The sequence below is a fragment of the Nerophis lumbriciformis genome, linkage group LG22, assembly GCF_033978685.3.
Source record: "Nerophis lumbriciformis linkage group LG22, RoL_Nlum_v2.1, whole genome shotgun sequence".
NCBI classification, from domain to species: Eukaryota; Metazoa; Chordata; class Actinopteri; order Syngnathiformes; family Syngnathidae; genus Nerophis; species Nerophis lumbriciformis.
In genome coordinates, this window is record NC_084569.2 from 40256800 (window position 1) to 40272297 (window position 15498).

Here is a 15498-nt window from a genome sequence, read left to right on the forward strand (position 1 = left end):
ACATCATGTGTTGCCTTCATTATAACACTTATATAAGACCTTTAAAGTCATTTTGATAGTAGGCTGATATAGACACTTACATCATGTGTTGCCTTCATTATAACACTTATATAAGACGTTTAAAGTCATTTTGATAGTAGGCTGATATAGACACTTACATCATGTGTTGCCTTCATTATAACACTTATATAAGACTTTTAAAGTCTTTTTGATAGTAGGCTAATCTAGACACTTACATCATGTGTTGCCTTCATTATAACACTTATATAAGACCTTTAAAGTCATTTTGATAGTAGGCTAATATAGCTAATCTAGACACTTACATCATGTGTTGTCTTCATTATAACACTTATATAAGACGTTTAAAGTCATTTTGATAGTAGGCTGATATAGACACTTACATCATGTGTTGCCTTCATTATAACACTTATATAAGACTTTTAAAGTCATTTTGATAGTAGGCTAATATAGACACTTACATCATGTGTTGTCGTCAATATAACACTTATATAAGACTTTTAAAGTCATTTTGATAGTAGGCTAATATAGACACTTACATCATGTGTTGACTTCATTATAACACTTATATAAGACTTTTAAAGTCATTTTGATAGTAGGCTAATATAGACACTTACATCATGTGTTGTCTTCATTATAACACTTATATAAGACTTTTAAAGTCATTTTGATAGTAGGCTAATATAGACACTTACATCATGTGTTGTCTTCATTATAACACTTATATAAGACTTTTAAAGTGCGGACTGCAGGTTGACGCCTGTTCGATAAATGACGCGAGCAAGCGAGAGCAAAACTTTGATGTTTCATTGAGAGTGTAGAACATTACACACAAATGTTTTAGTACGACTTTGGTAAGCTACGAAGCTGCGCCGCTTGATGGAACGCGGCGCATTACGGCGACCATAGTCAGACGTACTGTGCTTCAACATACCTGAAGTGATATAATGTGTGTGACAGGACCACAAAATGGCACCTGGCGTTTTGTTTGGCGAGATTATGCAAAACCAACTTTTCGTACCTATTGGTACCCGCTGATGTGTATTTGGGATCTGCATAAGTCACAAAAATGTGCACGCATTGTCGTCAATAAGCTCCTTCTTGTTGTGGGACATTCATCGTCAGCTGTTGCCGGTTCTAACACAAAGTAACGTACAGCTCTAACTTGTATCTGTCACTGTTTATGTCAAACATGCTTCACTGATGACAGTGTTTAGCGAGCGCCGTTTTGTCCCACTAATTTCGGCGGTCCTAGAACTCGCCGCGACGTAGCAGTTTGCTTACATGTACAGCTTTCTCCGACGCTGCCACAGAAAGACGTGTTTTATGCCACTCCTTCTTTGTCTCATTTCGTCCACCAAACGTTTTATACTGTGCGTGAATGCACGAAGGTGAGCTTTGTTGATGTTATTGACTTGTTTGGAGTGCTGATCACCCATAATTGGTCATTGCATGACTGCAAGCTAATCGATGCTAACATGCTATTTAGGCTCGCTGTATATACATATTGCATCATTATGCCTCGTTTGTAAGTATAGTCATTTTGATAGTAGGCTAATATAGACACTTACATCATGTGTTGCCTTCATTATAACACTTATATAAGACTTTTAAAGTCATTTTGATAGTAGGCTAATATAGACACTTACATCATGTGTTGCCTTCATTATAACACTTATATAAGACTTTTAAAGTCTTTTTGATAGTAGGCTAATATAGACACTTACATCATGTGTTGTCTTCATTATAACACTTATATAAGACTTTTAAAGTCATTTTGATAGTAGGCTAATATAGACACTTACATCATGTGTTGTCTTCATTATAACACTTATATAAGACTTTTAAAAGTCATTTTGATAGTAGGCTAATATAGACACTTACATCATGTGTTGCCTTCATTATAACACTTATATAAGACTTTTAAAGTCATTTTGATAGTAGGCTAATATAGACACTTACATCATGTGTTGCCTTCATTATAACACTTATATAAGACCTTTAAAGTCATTTTGATAGTAGGCTAATATAGACACTTACATCATGTGTTGCCTTCATTATAACACTTATATAAGACTTTTAAAGTCATTTTGATAGTAGGCTAATATAGACACTTACACCATGTGTTGTCTTCAATATAACACTTATATAAGACTTTTAAAGTCATTTTGATAGTAGGCTAATATAGACACTTACGTCATGTGTTGCCTTCATTATAACACTTATATAAGACTTTTAAAGTCATTTTGATAGTAGGCTAATATAGACACTTACATCATGTGTTGCCTTCATTATAACACTTATATAAGACTTTTAAAGTCATTTTGATAGTAGGCTAATATAGCTAATATAGACACTTACATCATGTGTTGTCTTCAATATAACACTTATATAAGACTTTTAAAGTCATTTTGATTGTAGGCTAATATAGCTAATATAGACACTTACATCATGTGTTGCCTTTATTATAACACTTATATAAGACTTTTAAAGTCATTTTGATAGTAGGCTAATACAGACACATCATGTGTTGCCTTCATTATAACACTTATATAAGACTTTTAAAGTCATTTTGATAGTAGGCTAATATAGACACTTACATCATGTGTTGTCTTCATTATAACACTTATATAAGACTTTTAAAGTCATTTTGATAGTAGGCTAATATAAACACTTACATCATGTGTTGCCTTCATTATAACACTTATATAAGACTTTTTAAGTCATTTTGACAGTAGGCTAATATAGCTAATATAGACACTTACATCATGTGTTGCCTTCATTATAACACTTATATAAGACTTTTAAAGTCATTTTGATAGTAGGCTAATATAGACACTTACATCATGTGTTGCCTTCATTATAACACTTATATAAGACTTTTAAAGTCATTTTGACAGTAGGCTAATATAGCTAATATAGACACTTACATCATGTGTTGCCTTCATTATAACACTTATATAAGACTTTTAAAGTCATTTTGATAGTAGGCTAATATAGACACTTACATCATGTGTTGTCTTCATTATAACACTTATATAAGACTTTTTGAAGTAATTTTGATAGTAGGCTAATATAGACACTTACATCATGTGTTGCCTTCATTATAACACTTATATAAGACTTTTAAAGTCATTTTGATAGTAGGCTAATATAGACACTTACACCATATGTTGTCTTCATTATAACACTTATATAAGACTTTTAAAGTGCGGACTGCAGGTTGACGCCTGTTCGATAAATGACGCGAGCAAGCGAGAGCAAAACGTTGATGTTTCATTGAGAGTGTAGAACGTTACACACAAATGTTTTGGTACGACTTTGGTAAGCTACGAAGCTGCGCCGCTTGATGGAACGCGGCGCAATACGGCGACCATAGTCAGACGTACTGTGCTTCAACATACCTGAAGTGATATAATGTGTGTGACAGGACCACAAAATGGCACCTGGCGTTTTGTTTCGCAATATCATGCAAAACCAACTTTTCGTACCTATTGGTACCTGCTGATGTGTATTTGGGATCTGCATAAGTCACAAAAATTTGCACGCATTGTCGTCAATAAGCTCCTTCTTGTTGTGGGATATTCATCCTCAGCTGTTGCCGGTTCCAACACAAAGTAACGTACAGCTCTAACTTGTATCTGTCACTGTTTATGTCAAACATGCTTCACTGATGACAGTGTTTAGCGAGCGCCGTTTTGTCCCACTAATTTCGGCGGTCCTAGAACTCGCCGCGACGTAACAGTTTGCTTACATGTACAGCTTTCTCCGACGCTGCCACAGAAAGACGGGTTTTATGCCACTCCTTCTTTGTCTCATTTCGTCCACCAAACGTTTTATGCTGTGCGTGAATGCACAAAGGTGAGCTTTGTTGATGTTATTGACTTGTTTGGAGTGCTGATCACCCATAATTGGTCATTGCATGACTGCAAGCTAATCCATGCTAACATGCTATTTAGGCTCGCTGTATATACATATTGCATCATTATGCCTCGTTTGTAAGTATAGTCATTTTGATAGTAGGCTAATATAGACACTTACATCATGTGTTGCCTTCATTATAACACTTATATAAGACTTTTTAAGTCATTTTGATAGTAGGCTAATATAGCTAATATAGACACTTACATCATGTGTTGCCTTCATTATAACACTTATATAAGACTTTTAAAGTCATTTTGATAGTAGGCTAATATAGACACTTACATCATGTGTTGTCTTCATTATAACACTTATATAAGACTTTTAAAGTCATTTTGATAGTAGGCTAATATAGACACTTACATCATGTGTTGCCTTCATTATAACACTTATATAAGACTTTTAAAGTCATTTTGATAATAGGCTAATATAGCTAATACACTCTTAGAAATAAAAGTGCTAAGTAGAACCATATAAGGTTCTTCGGCTCGTCCTCATAGGAGAACCCTTTTTGGCTCCAGGTAGAACCTTTTTATAAAGGTTCCACCTGGAACCCTTTTGGAGGGTTCTACCTAGAACTGTGTGTGTAAGGTTCCACCCAGAACCCCCCATGAGAGGTTCTACAAAGAACCTACGCAGGGAGTTCCACTAAGAACCCTTTCATGTTTCAAGGGTTTCATCTAGAACCCACACAGGGAGTTCCACTAAGAACCCTTTCGTATTTCAAGGGTTTCATCTAGAACCCACACAGGGAGTTCCACTAAGAACCCTTTTGTATTTCAAGACTTTCAACTAGAACCCACGCAGGGAGTTCCACTAAGAACCCTTTCATTTGTCAAGGGTTTCATCTAGAACCCATGCAGGGAGTTCCACTAAGAACCTTTTCAGGTTTCAAGGGTTTCATCTAGAACCCACACAGGGAGTTCCACTAAGAACCCTTTCGTATTTCAAGGGTTTCATCTAGAACCCACACAGGGAGTTCCACTAAGAACCCTTTTGTATTTCAAGACTTTCAACTAGAACCCACGCAGGGAGTTCCACTAAGAACCCTTTCGTATTTCAAGGGTTTCATCTAGAACCCACACAGGGAGTTCCACTAAGAACCCTTTCGTTTGTCAAGGGTTTCATCTAGAACCCATGCAGGGAGTTCCACTAAGAACCTTTTCAGGTTTCAAGGGTTTCATCTAGAACCCACACAGGGAGTTCCACAAAGAACTCTTTCATGTTTCAAGGGTTTCATCTAGACCTGACACAGGGGGTTCTAAAAACATCCCTTTTCAAAGGTTTTCACCGATAACCGTCTTGTCTTCTGAGGGTTCTATAAAGAACCATATTGTATTCTACAGATCAGTTTAGTTCATATTATATTGTGGTCATTTATCATGTTGACATTGAACAAACATTTTAATGAGAAAAACATTTATTTAAAGATAGGCACCATTATTGGCAAATGTTATCAGGAAGTATGTCCCTGGTGACACAGGATCTTACCCATGCTTTCAACAATCCCTGAAGAACTATTTCTTCCAAAAACGGTTCTCTGGATCAAAATAGTTCTTACTGGAACCCTTAGTGTTAGTGAGAACCCTTTTAAAACCAATTATTCAGAAAAGGGGTTTTAAAGGGTTCTCTGGATCAAAATGGTTCTTACTGGAACCATTAGCGTTACCAAGAACCCTTGAAAAACCCTTTCTTCGGGAAAGGGTTTTTCAGAAGCAAATGGTTCCAGTTAGAACCTCAGCCCTTGTAGAAGAACCCTTTTAGAACCCTTATTTCTAAGAGTGTATAGACACTTACATCATGTGTTGCCTTCATTATAACACTTATATACGACTTTTAAAGTCATTTTGATAGTAGGCTAATATACTTTTAATCACTCTAATTAGTATTCCTTTTTTTTTTTTTTTTTTTTTTAAACATAGGAAACAATTCGGGAAAAATATGTAAATTAATTTGTTTTATGTGAAAAAAATCTAAGATTAAATTTTTGGGCCATTCAATGAATCCCACACCTAGTTTCCATCCTTCAGCCATAAAAGATGCTCTCAGCAAAAAGGTGTGCAAGAACATAAAAAAAATAACATTTAATTCAAATGAACATGCTCATATTTATTTGTTGATCATTTAGTGGACAGACGTGTCACATGACAGGGCGTGTTGACTGACATGTCACATGACAGAGCGTGTTGATTGACATGTCACATGACAGAGCATGTGACACCACAGCAGTCCTTCAGGAGTGTGAGTCCAGTTTTAGTGATCAACGGAGGCGACGAATGAGGAGATTTGGGAACTGCCTTCTGATCCTGCAGAACACCTGAGAGTAATGAGGACAGGTGACCTTTAGTCCACCTTGCCAACCAGCAAAGGTCAAAGGTTGCTGATAAGAAAGTGCAGTGAGATTCTCACCTTTTGTTCCTGGAGTCTTTGGATATTTGGACTCCAAGAAGGTGGCCATTTCTAGATCTTCTTCTCTTTCTCTGTGAAGAAATGTTTGTTTTTCATCAGTGAAATACTGCTTTTATAAATGTACTGCATTTGTTATGTTTTGCAAATATAAGCTCATTTGGAATTTGATGCCTGCGACATGTTACAAAAAAGCTGGCACAAGTGGCAAATAAGACTGGGAGAAGTTGAGGAACGCTCATCAAAGACTTATTTGTGTCATGTCTGTGTAATCATGTTTTGTTTAGTTTCTGGCTTTTCACTCCCTTGTCTTGTTTGCATGATTACCCCATTAGTTTCACCTGTTCCACGTTTGGACTCGTTGTGCACTCTTGTTTGTCACCATAGCAACCATTAGTTTTCACCTGTCACGTCACGCACCTGTTTCACGTTTTTGAGTCACGCACCTGCTTTCACTAATCATGTCCATAGTATTTAAGTTCATTCATTTTCTGTTGTTCGTCCTGACGACATCCCCGCATTTATGCTCCTGCACACTCTCCACACCCTGATGACCCTTGCTACTAGTGATGGGTTGATGAGGCGTCATGAAGCGTTTCGACACATTGCAAAACTGTATTGATACTGTGTCGATACTGTGTCACTAAATACTGACATCTGCCGGACATTAAAAATCCCTACAGGCAACCTATGGACCGACTCAACTGACACTGATTTGATGCCCTAGTACAGGGGTCACCAACCTTTTTGAAACCAAAAACTACTTCTTGGGTACTGATTAATGCGAAAGGGCTACCAGTTTGATACACACTTAAATAAATAAATATATTGTCATTTGTAAGTTACACGTAAGTGTGATTCAAACAAGAATAGCTAAATAAATAAATTTATATATATAAAAAAAATGGGTATTTCTGTCTGTCATTCCGTCATACATTTTTTTTTTCCTTTTACGGAAGGTTTTTTGTAGAGAATAAATGATGAAAAAAACACTTTATTGAACGGTTTAAAAGAGGAGAAAACACGAAAAAAATTAAAATAAAATTTTGAAACATAGTTTATCTTCAATTTCGACTCTTTAAAATTCAAAATTCAACCGACAAAAAGAAGAGAAAAACTAGCTAATTTGAATCTTTTTGAAAAAATTAAAAAAAATAATTTATGGAACATCATTAGTAATTTTTCCTGATTAAGATACATTTTAGAATTTTGATGACATGTTTTAAATTGGTTAAAATCCAATCTGCACTTTGTTAGAATATTTAACAAATTGGACCAAGCTATATTTCCAACAAAGACAAATCAGTATTTCTTCTAGATTTTCCAGAACAAAATTTTTTAAAAGAAATTCAAAATACTTTGAAATTAGATTTAAATTTGATTCTACAGATTTTCTAGATTTGCCAGAATATTTTTTTTGAATTTTAATCATAGTAAGTTTGAAGAAATATTTCACAAATATTCTTCGTCGAAAAAACAGAAGCTAAAATATTTATTATTCTTTACAATAATGAAAAAAAAAAAATTACTTGAACATTGATTTAAATTGTCAGGAAAGAAGAGGAAGAAATTTAAAAGGTAAAAAAGTATATTTGTTTAAAAATCCTAAAATCATTTTTAAGGTTGTATTTTTTCTCTAAAATTGTATTTCTAAAAGTAATAAGAAGCAAAGTAAAAAATAAATGAATTTATTTAAACAAGTGAAGACCCATCCATCCATCCATTTTCTACCGCTTATTCCAAGTGAAGACCAAGTCTTTAAAATATTTTCTCGGATTTTCAAATTCTATTTGAGTTTTGTCTCTTTTAGAATTAAAAATGTCGAGCAAAGCGAGACCAGCTTGCTAGTAAATAAATGACATTTAAAAAATAGAGGCAGCTCACTGGTAAGTGCTGCTCTTTGAGCAGCACTTACCAGTGATGGGTTGATGAAGCCTCATGAAGCGTTTCGACACATTGCAAAACTGTATTGATACTGTGTCGATACTGTGTCACTAAATACTGACATCTGCTGGACATTAAAAATCCCTACAGGCAACCTATGGACCGACTCAACTGACACTGATTTTATGACCTAGTACAGTGGTTCTCAAATGGGGGTACGCGTACCCCTGGGGGTACTTGAAGGTATGCCAAGGGGTACGTGAGATTTTTAAAAAATATTCTAAAAATAGCAACAATTCAAAAATCCTTTATAAATATATTTATTGAATAATACTTCAACAAAATATGAATGTAAGTTCATAAACTCCGTGAAACACAAGCTCAGGTTTGTCACTAAAATGTCCTGTCAAAAAGAAGTGTGAAAAGAAATGCAACAATGCAATATTCAGTGTTGACAGCTAGATTTTTTGTGGACATGTTCCATAAATATTGATGTTAAAGATTTCTTTTTTTTTTTGTGAAGAAATGTTTAGAATTAAGTTGATGAATCCAGATGGATCTCTATTACAATCCCCAAAGAGGGCACTTTAAGTTGATGATTACTTCTAGGTGTACTTTTATGGACAGAATTTCTAGGCGCAGTCAAGGCGTTGAGGGGATCCGGTTTGGTGGCTGCAGGATTAGGTCTCTGCTTTTTGCAGATGATTTGGTCCTGATGGCTTCATCTGGCCAGGATCTTCAGCTCTCACTGGATCGGTTCGCAGCCGAGTGTGAAGCGACTGGGATGAGAATCAGCACCTCCAAGTCCGAGTCCATGGTTCTCGCCCGGAAAAGGGTGGAGTGCCATCTCCGGGTTGGGGAGGAGATCTTGCCCCAAGTGGAGGAGTTCAAGTACCTCGGAGTCTTGTTCACGAGTGAGGGAAGAGTGGATCGTGAGATCGACAGGCGGATCGGTGCGGCGTCTTCAGTAATGCGGACGCTGTATCGATCCGTTGTGGTGAAGAAGGAGCTGAGCCGGAAGGCAAAGCTCTCAATTTACCGGTCGATCTACGTTCCCATCCTCACCTATGGTCATGAGCTTTGGGTTATGACCGAAAGGACAAGATCACGGGTACAAGCGGCCGAAATGAGTTTCCTCCGCCGGGTGGCGGGGCTCTCCCTTAGAGATAGGGTGAGAAGCTCTGTCATCCGGGGGGAGCTCAAAGTAAAGCCGCTGCTCCTCCGCATCGAGAGGAGCCAGATGAGGTGGTTCGGGCATCTGGTCAGGATGCCACCCGAGCGCCTCCCTAAGGAGGTGTTTAGGGCATGTCCGACCGGTAGGAGGCCACGAGGAAGACCCAGGACACGTTGGGAAGACTATGTCTCCCGGCTGGCCTGGGAACGCCTCGGGATCCCCCAGGAGGAGCTGGACGAAGTGGCTGGGGAGAGGGAAGTCTGGGCTTCCCTGCTTAGGCTGCTGCCCCCGCGACCCGACCTCGGATAAGCGGAAGAAGATGGATGGATGGATGGATGGTGTAGAAATCTTTATTTATAATTGAATCACTTGTTTATTTTTCAACAAGTTTTTAGCTATTTTTATATCTTTTTTTCCAAATAGTTCAAGAAAGACCACTACAAATGAGCAATATTTTGCACTGTTATACAATTTAATAAATCAGAAACTGATGACATAGTGCTGTATTTTACTTCTTTATCTTTTTTTTTTTTCTCAACCAAAAATGCTTTGCTCTGATTAGGGGGTACTTGAATTAAAAAAAAATCACAGGGGGTACATTGCTGAAAAAAGGTTGAGAACCACTGACCTATTATATACAATAATATAAACCAAGTCATTGTATTTCATTTAGGATTATTTCATAACTTCATTTAAATAAAAATATATTTTTTGTCTTTTTTTAGATACAGTCAATAAATAATGTGAACATGTATCATAACATGGAAATCTAAGAGAACGTGTTGTGAATGAGGATGCTTGTGGACCTGGAAATTATTATTATTATTTTTTTTACACATTTTTATTAAAAAAAACAAACAGTTTTTCCAACGTATTCAATTTTAGATGCTTTCTCTTCTTAGTTATTATTTCTCGGGCTGTAGAAAAGACACGCTCACAGGGCACAGAGGAGGCGACACAGTTGGCGTATCGGTCACGTGACCAAAACAGCTCATGATCGGTCACGTGACTTTCTAAAAGCGGTACGCGCACCGGCACAGTGTTTTGCTCTATGAGCTCGACGCATGCGCCGATGCATCGGTGTTGCCGGACCCATCACTATTGTTCATAGTTTTTTGCCAATGTGCAAGTTTTGTGTTTATAGTCTAGTTTTGTACCTCCGCCCCTGTGCGCGCTTTTCGTTTATTCCTTTTTTTGATAGTTTAAATAAATCATGTACCCCCCTTCAAGCCTTGACCAGTCCAGTTCATTTGCACCACGGGAGAACAAACCAAGCCACAGTCCTAGTCATGACAATTTGGAACATCCCACAGGTGAACAGGCTAATTGGGAACAGGTGGGTGCCATGATTGGGTATTTCCATGAAATGCTCAGTCGTTCACAAACAAGGACGGGGGCGAGGGTCACCACTTTGTCAACAAATGCCTGAGCAAATTGTTTAAGAACAACATTTCTCAACAAGGAATTTAGGGATTCCACCATCTACGCTCCGTAATATCATCAAAAGGTTCAGAAAATCTGGAGAAATCAATGCATGTAAGCCATGATATTACACACCTTGGATCGCTGCATCAAAAAGTGACATCAGTGTGTAAAGGATATCACCACATGGGCACTTCAGAAAACCACTGTCAGTAACTCATACTTGCCAACCCTCCCGAATTTTCCGGGAGACTCCCGAAATTCAGCGCCTCTCCCGAAAAACCTCCCCGGGACAAATATTCTCCCGAAAATCTCCCGATTTTTTTGCCGGAGCTGGAAGCCACGCCCCCTCCAGCTCCATGCGGACCTGAGCGAGGACAGCCTTTTTTTTTTATAACGGGAGGACAACAGGGTGACAAGAACTAAATCATCCAGACTAGAGATAAATTGTATTATTATGTTTATTTTACCTAAAAATAAATATGTTTATTAATTTAAAAAAAATAAAAAAAATAAATACATTTTTACTATATTTGGCTAAAAACATCCAAATTAATTGTATTTTTATTTGTATTTTTTCGTGACTCCTTATTACATCCAGCCATAGAATTATACATATTTGAAATAATTGATTTTAAATTATCATAATAATTCATTTAAAATGACCATATTTAATTATTAAAATAATTGCTTGTTTATCAACAACTTTAGCATTTTATTCATTACATTTTGAAGCTCTCAGAAGCCAAGTTATGTTATATTCCTTAATATTTATTTATGCAAGTTTGAAGTATCAATTATCTAAACACAGTTTGTTTGCATATTTTCAGGATGTAGATATCTATATATATATTTATATATATATATGTATGAAATACTTGACTTGGTGAATTCTAGCTGTCAGTATACCGTATTTTCCGCACCATAAGGCGCCCTGGGTTATAAGCCGCGCCTTCAATGAACGGCATATTTCAAAACTTTGTCCACCTATAAGCCGCCCCGTGTTATAAGCCGCATCTAACTGCGCTAAAGGAATGTCAAAAAAACAGTCAGATAGGTCAGTCAAACTTTAATAATATATTAAAAACCAGCGTGATGTGGGCGCGCATGGAGTCGTATATCAACATGGACGGAGCTGCGTGAAAAAAGCCACCCGGCCTCTTCGCGTAAACTTACCTTAACACTCGCTCATCTTTTCTTCATCCATCCATCCCTTCGAGTTAGCTTTTATGATGACGCCGGCTGGAAAGGTCTCTTTTGGCAAGGTCTTCCTTTTGAATATCACCATGGGTGGAAGTTTCTGGCCATTAGCATGGCAAGCTAGAACCACAGTGAAGGATGACTTCTCATTCCCTGTGGTGCGAATATTCACCGTACGTGCTCCCGTTGTATCCACAGTGCGGTTCACAGGAATATCAAAAGTCAGTGGAACCTCGTCCATGTTGATAATGTTCTCTGGCCGGATCTTTTTTTCAGCTATCTTGTTTTTACAATATGCACGGAAAGTAGCCAGCTTTTCTTGAAAGTCTTTAGGCAGTTGCTGTGAAATAGTAGTCCGTGTGCGGATGGAGAGATTGCGTCTTTTCATGAACCGGATCCCTGTCGCTTAGTAGGAGCCATTTTGTGGTCTTTACAGATGTAAACACACAAAGGAAATGAAACGTACAGTGATATCCGCGCGCTTCTTCTCCTTCTACGCGGGCGGGTGGTTGCTTACAGTAGAAGAAGAAGCGCTTCCTGTTCTATGGGGGCGGGTGCTTACCTTGGCGGTTGCTTGCGTAGAAGAAGAAGCACTTCCTCTTCTACGGGGAAAAAAGATGGCGGCTGTTTACCGTAGTTGCGAGACCGAAACTTTATGAAAATGAATCTTAATATTAATCCATATATAAAGCGCACCGGGTTATAAGGCGCACTGTCAGCTTTTGAGAAAATTTGTGGTTTTTAGGTGCGCCTTATAGTGCGGAAAATACGGTACTCCTCCCCTCTTAACCACGCCCCCAACCACTCCCCGCCCCACCCCCCGACCACGCCCCCACCCCCCCACCTCCCGAAATTTGGAGGTCTCAAGGTTGGCAAGTATGCAGTAACTACAGTTGGTCGCTACATCTGTAAGTGCAAGTTAAAACTCTACTATGCAAAGCCAAAGTCATTTATCAACAACACCCAGAAATGCTTCGCTGGGCCCCGAGCTCATCTAAGATGGACTGATGCAAAGTGGAAAAGTGTTCTGTGGTCTGACGAGTCCACATTTCAAATTGTTTTTGGAAACTGTGGACGTCGTGTCCTCCTGGACCAAATAAGAAAAGAACCATGGGGACTGTTCTAGGGTGAAAGTGTAAAAGTCAGCATGTGTGATGGTATGGGGGTGTATTAGTGGCCAAGACATGGGTAACTTACACATCTGTGAAGGCACCATTAATGCTGAAAGGTACATACAGCTTTTGGAGCAACATATTTTGCTAATCCAAGCATGGACGCCCCTGCTTATTTCAGCAAGACAATGCTGAAATAAGGTGTTACAACAGCGTGGCTTTGTAGTAAAAAAGTGCGGGTACTAGACTGGCCTGCCTGTAGTCCAGACATTGAGAATGAAGGCTAAAATATGAGAAGGGAGACTGTTGAACAACTTAAGCTGTACATCAAGCAAGAATGGGAAAGAATTCCACTTCAAAAATGTGTCTCCTCAGTTCCTAAACCTTTACTGAGTGTTGTTAAAAGGAAAGGCCATGCAACACACTGGTAAAAATGCCTTTTTTGCAACGTGTTGCTGCCATTAAATTCTAAGTTCATGATTATTTGTTTCTCAGTGTGAACATGAAATATCTTGTCTTTGCAGTCTATTCAATTGAATATAAGTTGAAAAGGATTTGTTGTATTCTCTTTTTATTTACCATTTACACAACCTGACAACTTCCCTGGTGTTGGGTGGTGTACTTCCACACAAAAACCTCACCTGAGCCTCTCAAAGTCCACATCATCCACCAGGAAGTCTCGGGTCTCCACCAGTTTGTTGATCTGCCTCAGAAGCTCCTCCTCCCTCTCGCCGTCCTCCTTGGACTTGTCTCCGTCTGCTCGGACAGAAAGATCATCTTTTTCCGCCTTCAGACACCAGCGACTTCATTTGGAAACATGGCAGGAATTGTTAGGAGGCGACGACCGGCTCACGCAGGCAACGGTTGTCGTCGCCATGGCGACAGGAGTCGACGTTAAATGTCATCGAATCATTCTTCAACTTATTCATGCTTTAGGTTATGTTATAACACGGTCGTCAGTTCTGATGCTTTAGTTGCCATAGCAACCTTCCGCTCAGCTATAATTTCAACTCTTCGTCCCGGAAGAGTTAGTGCTGCAAAGGGGTTTCTGGGTATTTGTTCTGTTGTGTTACGGTGCGGCTGTTCTCCCCAAATGTGTTTGTCATTCTTGTTTGGTGTGGGTTCACAGTGTGGCGCATATTTGTAACTAGGGATGTCCGATAATGGCTTTTTGCCGATATCCGATATTCCGATATTGTCCAACACCTTAATTACCGATACCGATATCAACTGATGTATACAGTCGTGGAATTAACACATTATTATGCCTAATTTTGTTGTGATGCCCCGCTGGATGCATTAAACAATGTAACAAGGTTTTCCAAAATAAATCAACTCAAGTTATGGATAAAAATGGGGTAGCGGGGGGTTTATATTGTAGCGTCCCGGAAGAGTTAGTGCTGCAAAGGGGTTTCTGGGTATTTGTTCTGTTGTGTTACGGTGCGGATGTTCTCCACAAATGTGTTTGTCATTCTTGTTTGGTGTGGGTTCACAGTGTGGCGCATATTTGTAACTAGGGATGTCCGATAATGGCTTTTTGCCGATATCCAATATTGTCCAACTCTTTAATTATCGATACCGATATCAACTGATGTATACAGTCGTGAAATTAAGACATCATTATGTCTAATTTTGTTGTGATGCCCCGCTGAATGCATTAAACAATGTAACAAGGTTTTCCAAAATAAATCAACTCAAGTTATAGAAAAAAATGGGGTAGGGGGGGTGTATATTGTAGCGTCCCGGAAGAGTTAGTGCTGCAAAGGGGTTTCTGGGTATTTGTTCTGTTGTGTTACGGTGCGGCTGTTCTCCCCAAATGTGTTTGTCATTCTTGTTTGGTGTGGGTTCACAGTGTGGCGCATATTTGTAACTAGGGATGTCCGATAATGGCTTTTTGCCGATATCCGATATTGTCCAACTCTTTAATTACCGATACCGATATCAACCGATGTATACAGTCGTGGAATTAACACATTATTATGCCTAATTTTGTTGTGATGCCCCGCTGGATGCATTAAGCAATGTAACAAGGTTTTCCAAAATAAATCAACTCAAGTTATGGATAAAAATGGGGTAGCGGGGGGTGTATACTGTAGCGTCCCGGAAGAGGTAGTGCTGCAAGGGGTTTCTGGGTATTTGTTCTGTTGTGTTACGTTGCGGATGTTCTCCCCAAATGTGTTTGTCATTCTTGTTTGGTGTGGATTCACAGTGTGGCGCATATTTGTAACTAGGGATGTCCGATAATGTCTTTTTGCCGATATCCGATATTGTCCAACTCTTTAATTACCGATACCGATATCAACTGATGTATACAGTCGTGAAATTAAGACATCATTATGCCTAATTTTGTTGTGATGCCCC

The 15498-nt window shown here is 38.5% G+C and overlaps 1 protein-coding gene across 1 annotated transcript in view; it reads right to left on the bottom strand.

Moving 5' to 3' along the window:
• Positions 1–6047: 6047 nt before the first annotated feature.
• LOC133615029 (bMERB domain-containing protein 1-like) overlaps positions 6048–15498 on the bottom strand; it is a 36740-nt gene continuing 27289 nt past the window's right edge. Inside the window, exons 4-6 of the mRNA XM_061973359.2 lie at positions 13779–13893; positions 6349–6419; positions 6048–6256 (exon numbers count right to left, since the gene is read on the bottom strand). Coding sequence (XP_061829343.2) covers positions 6138–6256; positions 6349–6419; positions 13779–13893 — 305 coding nt within the window. The 3' untranslated portion in view covers positions 6048–6137. The remainder of the gene's footprint in view (positions 6257–6348; positions 6420–13778; positions 13894–15498) is intronic.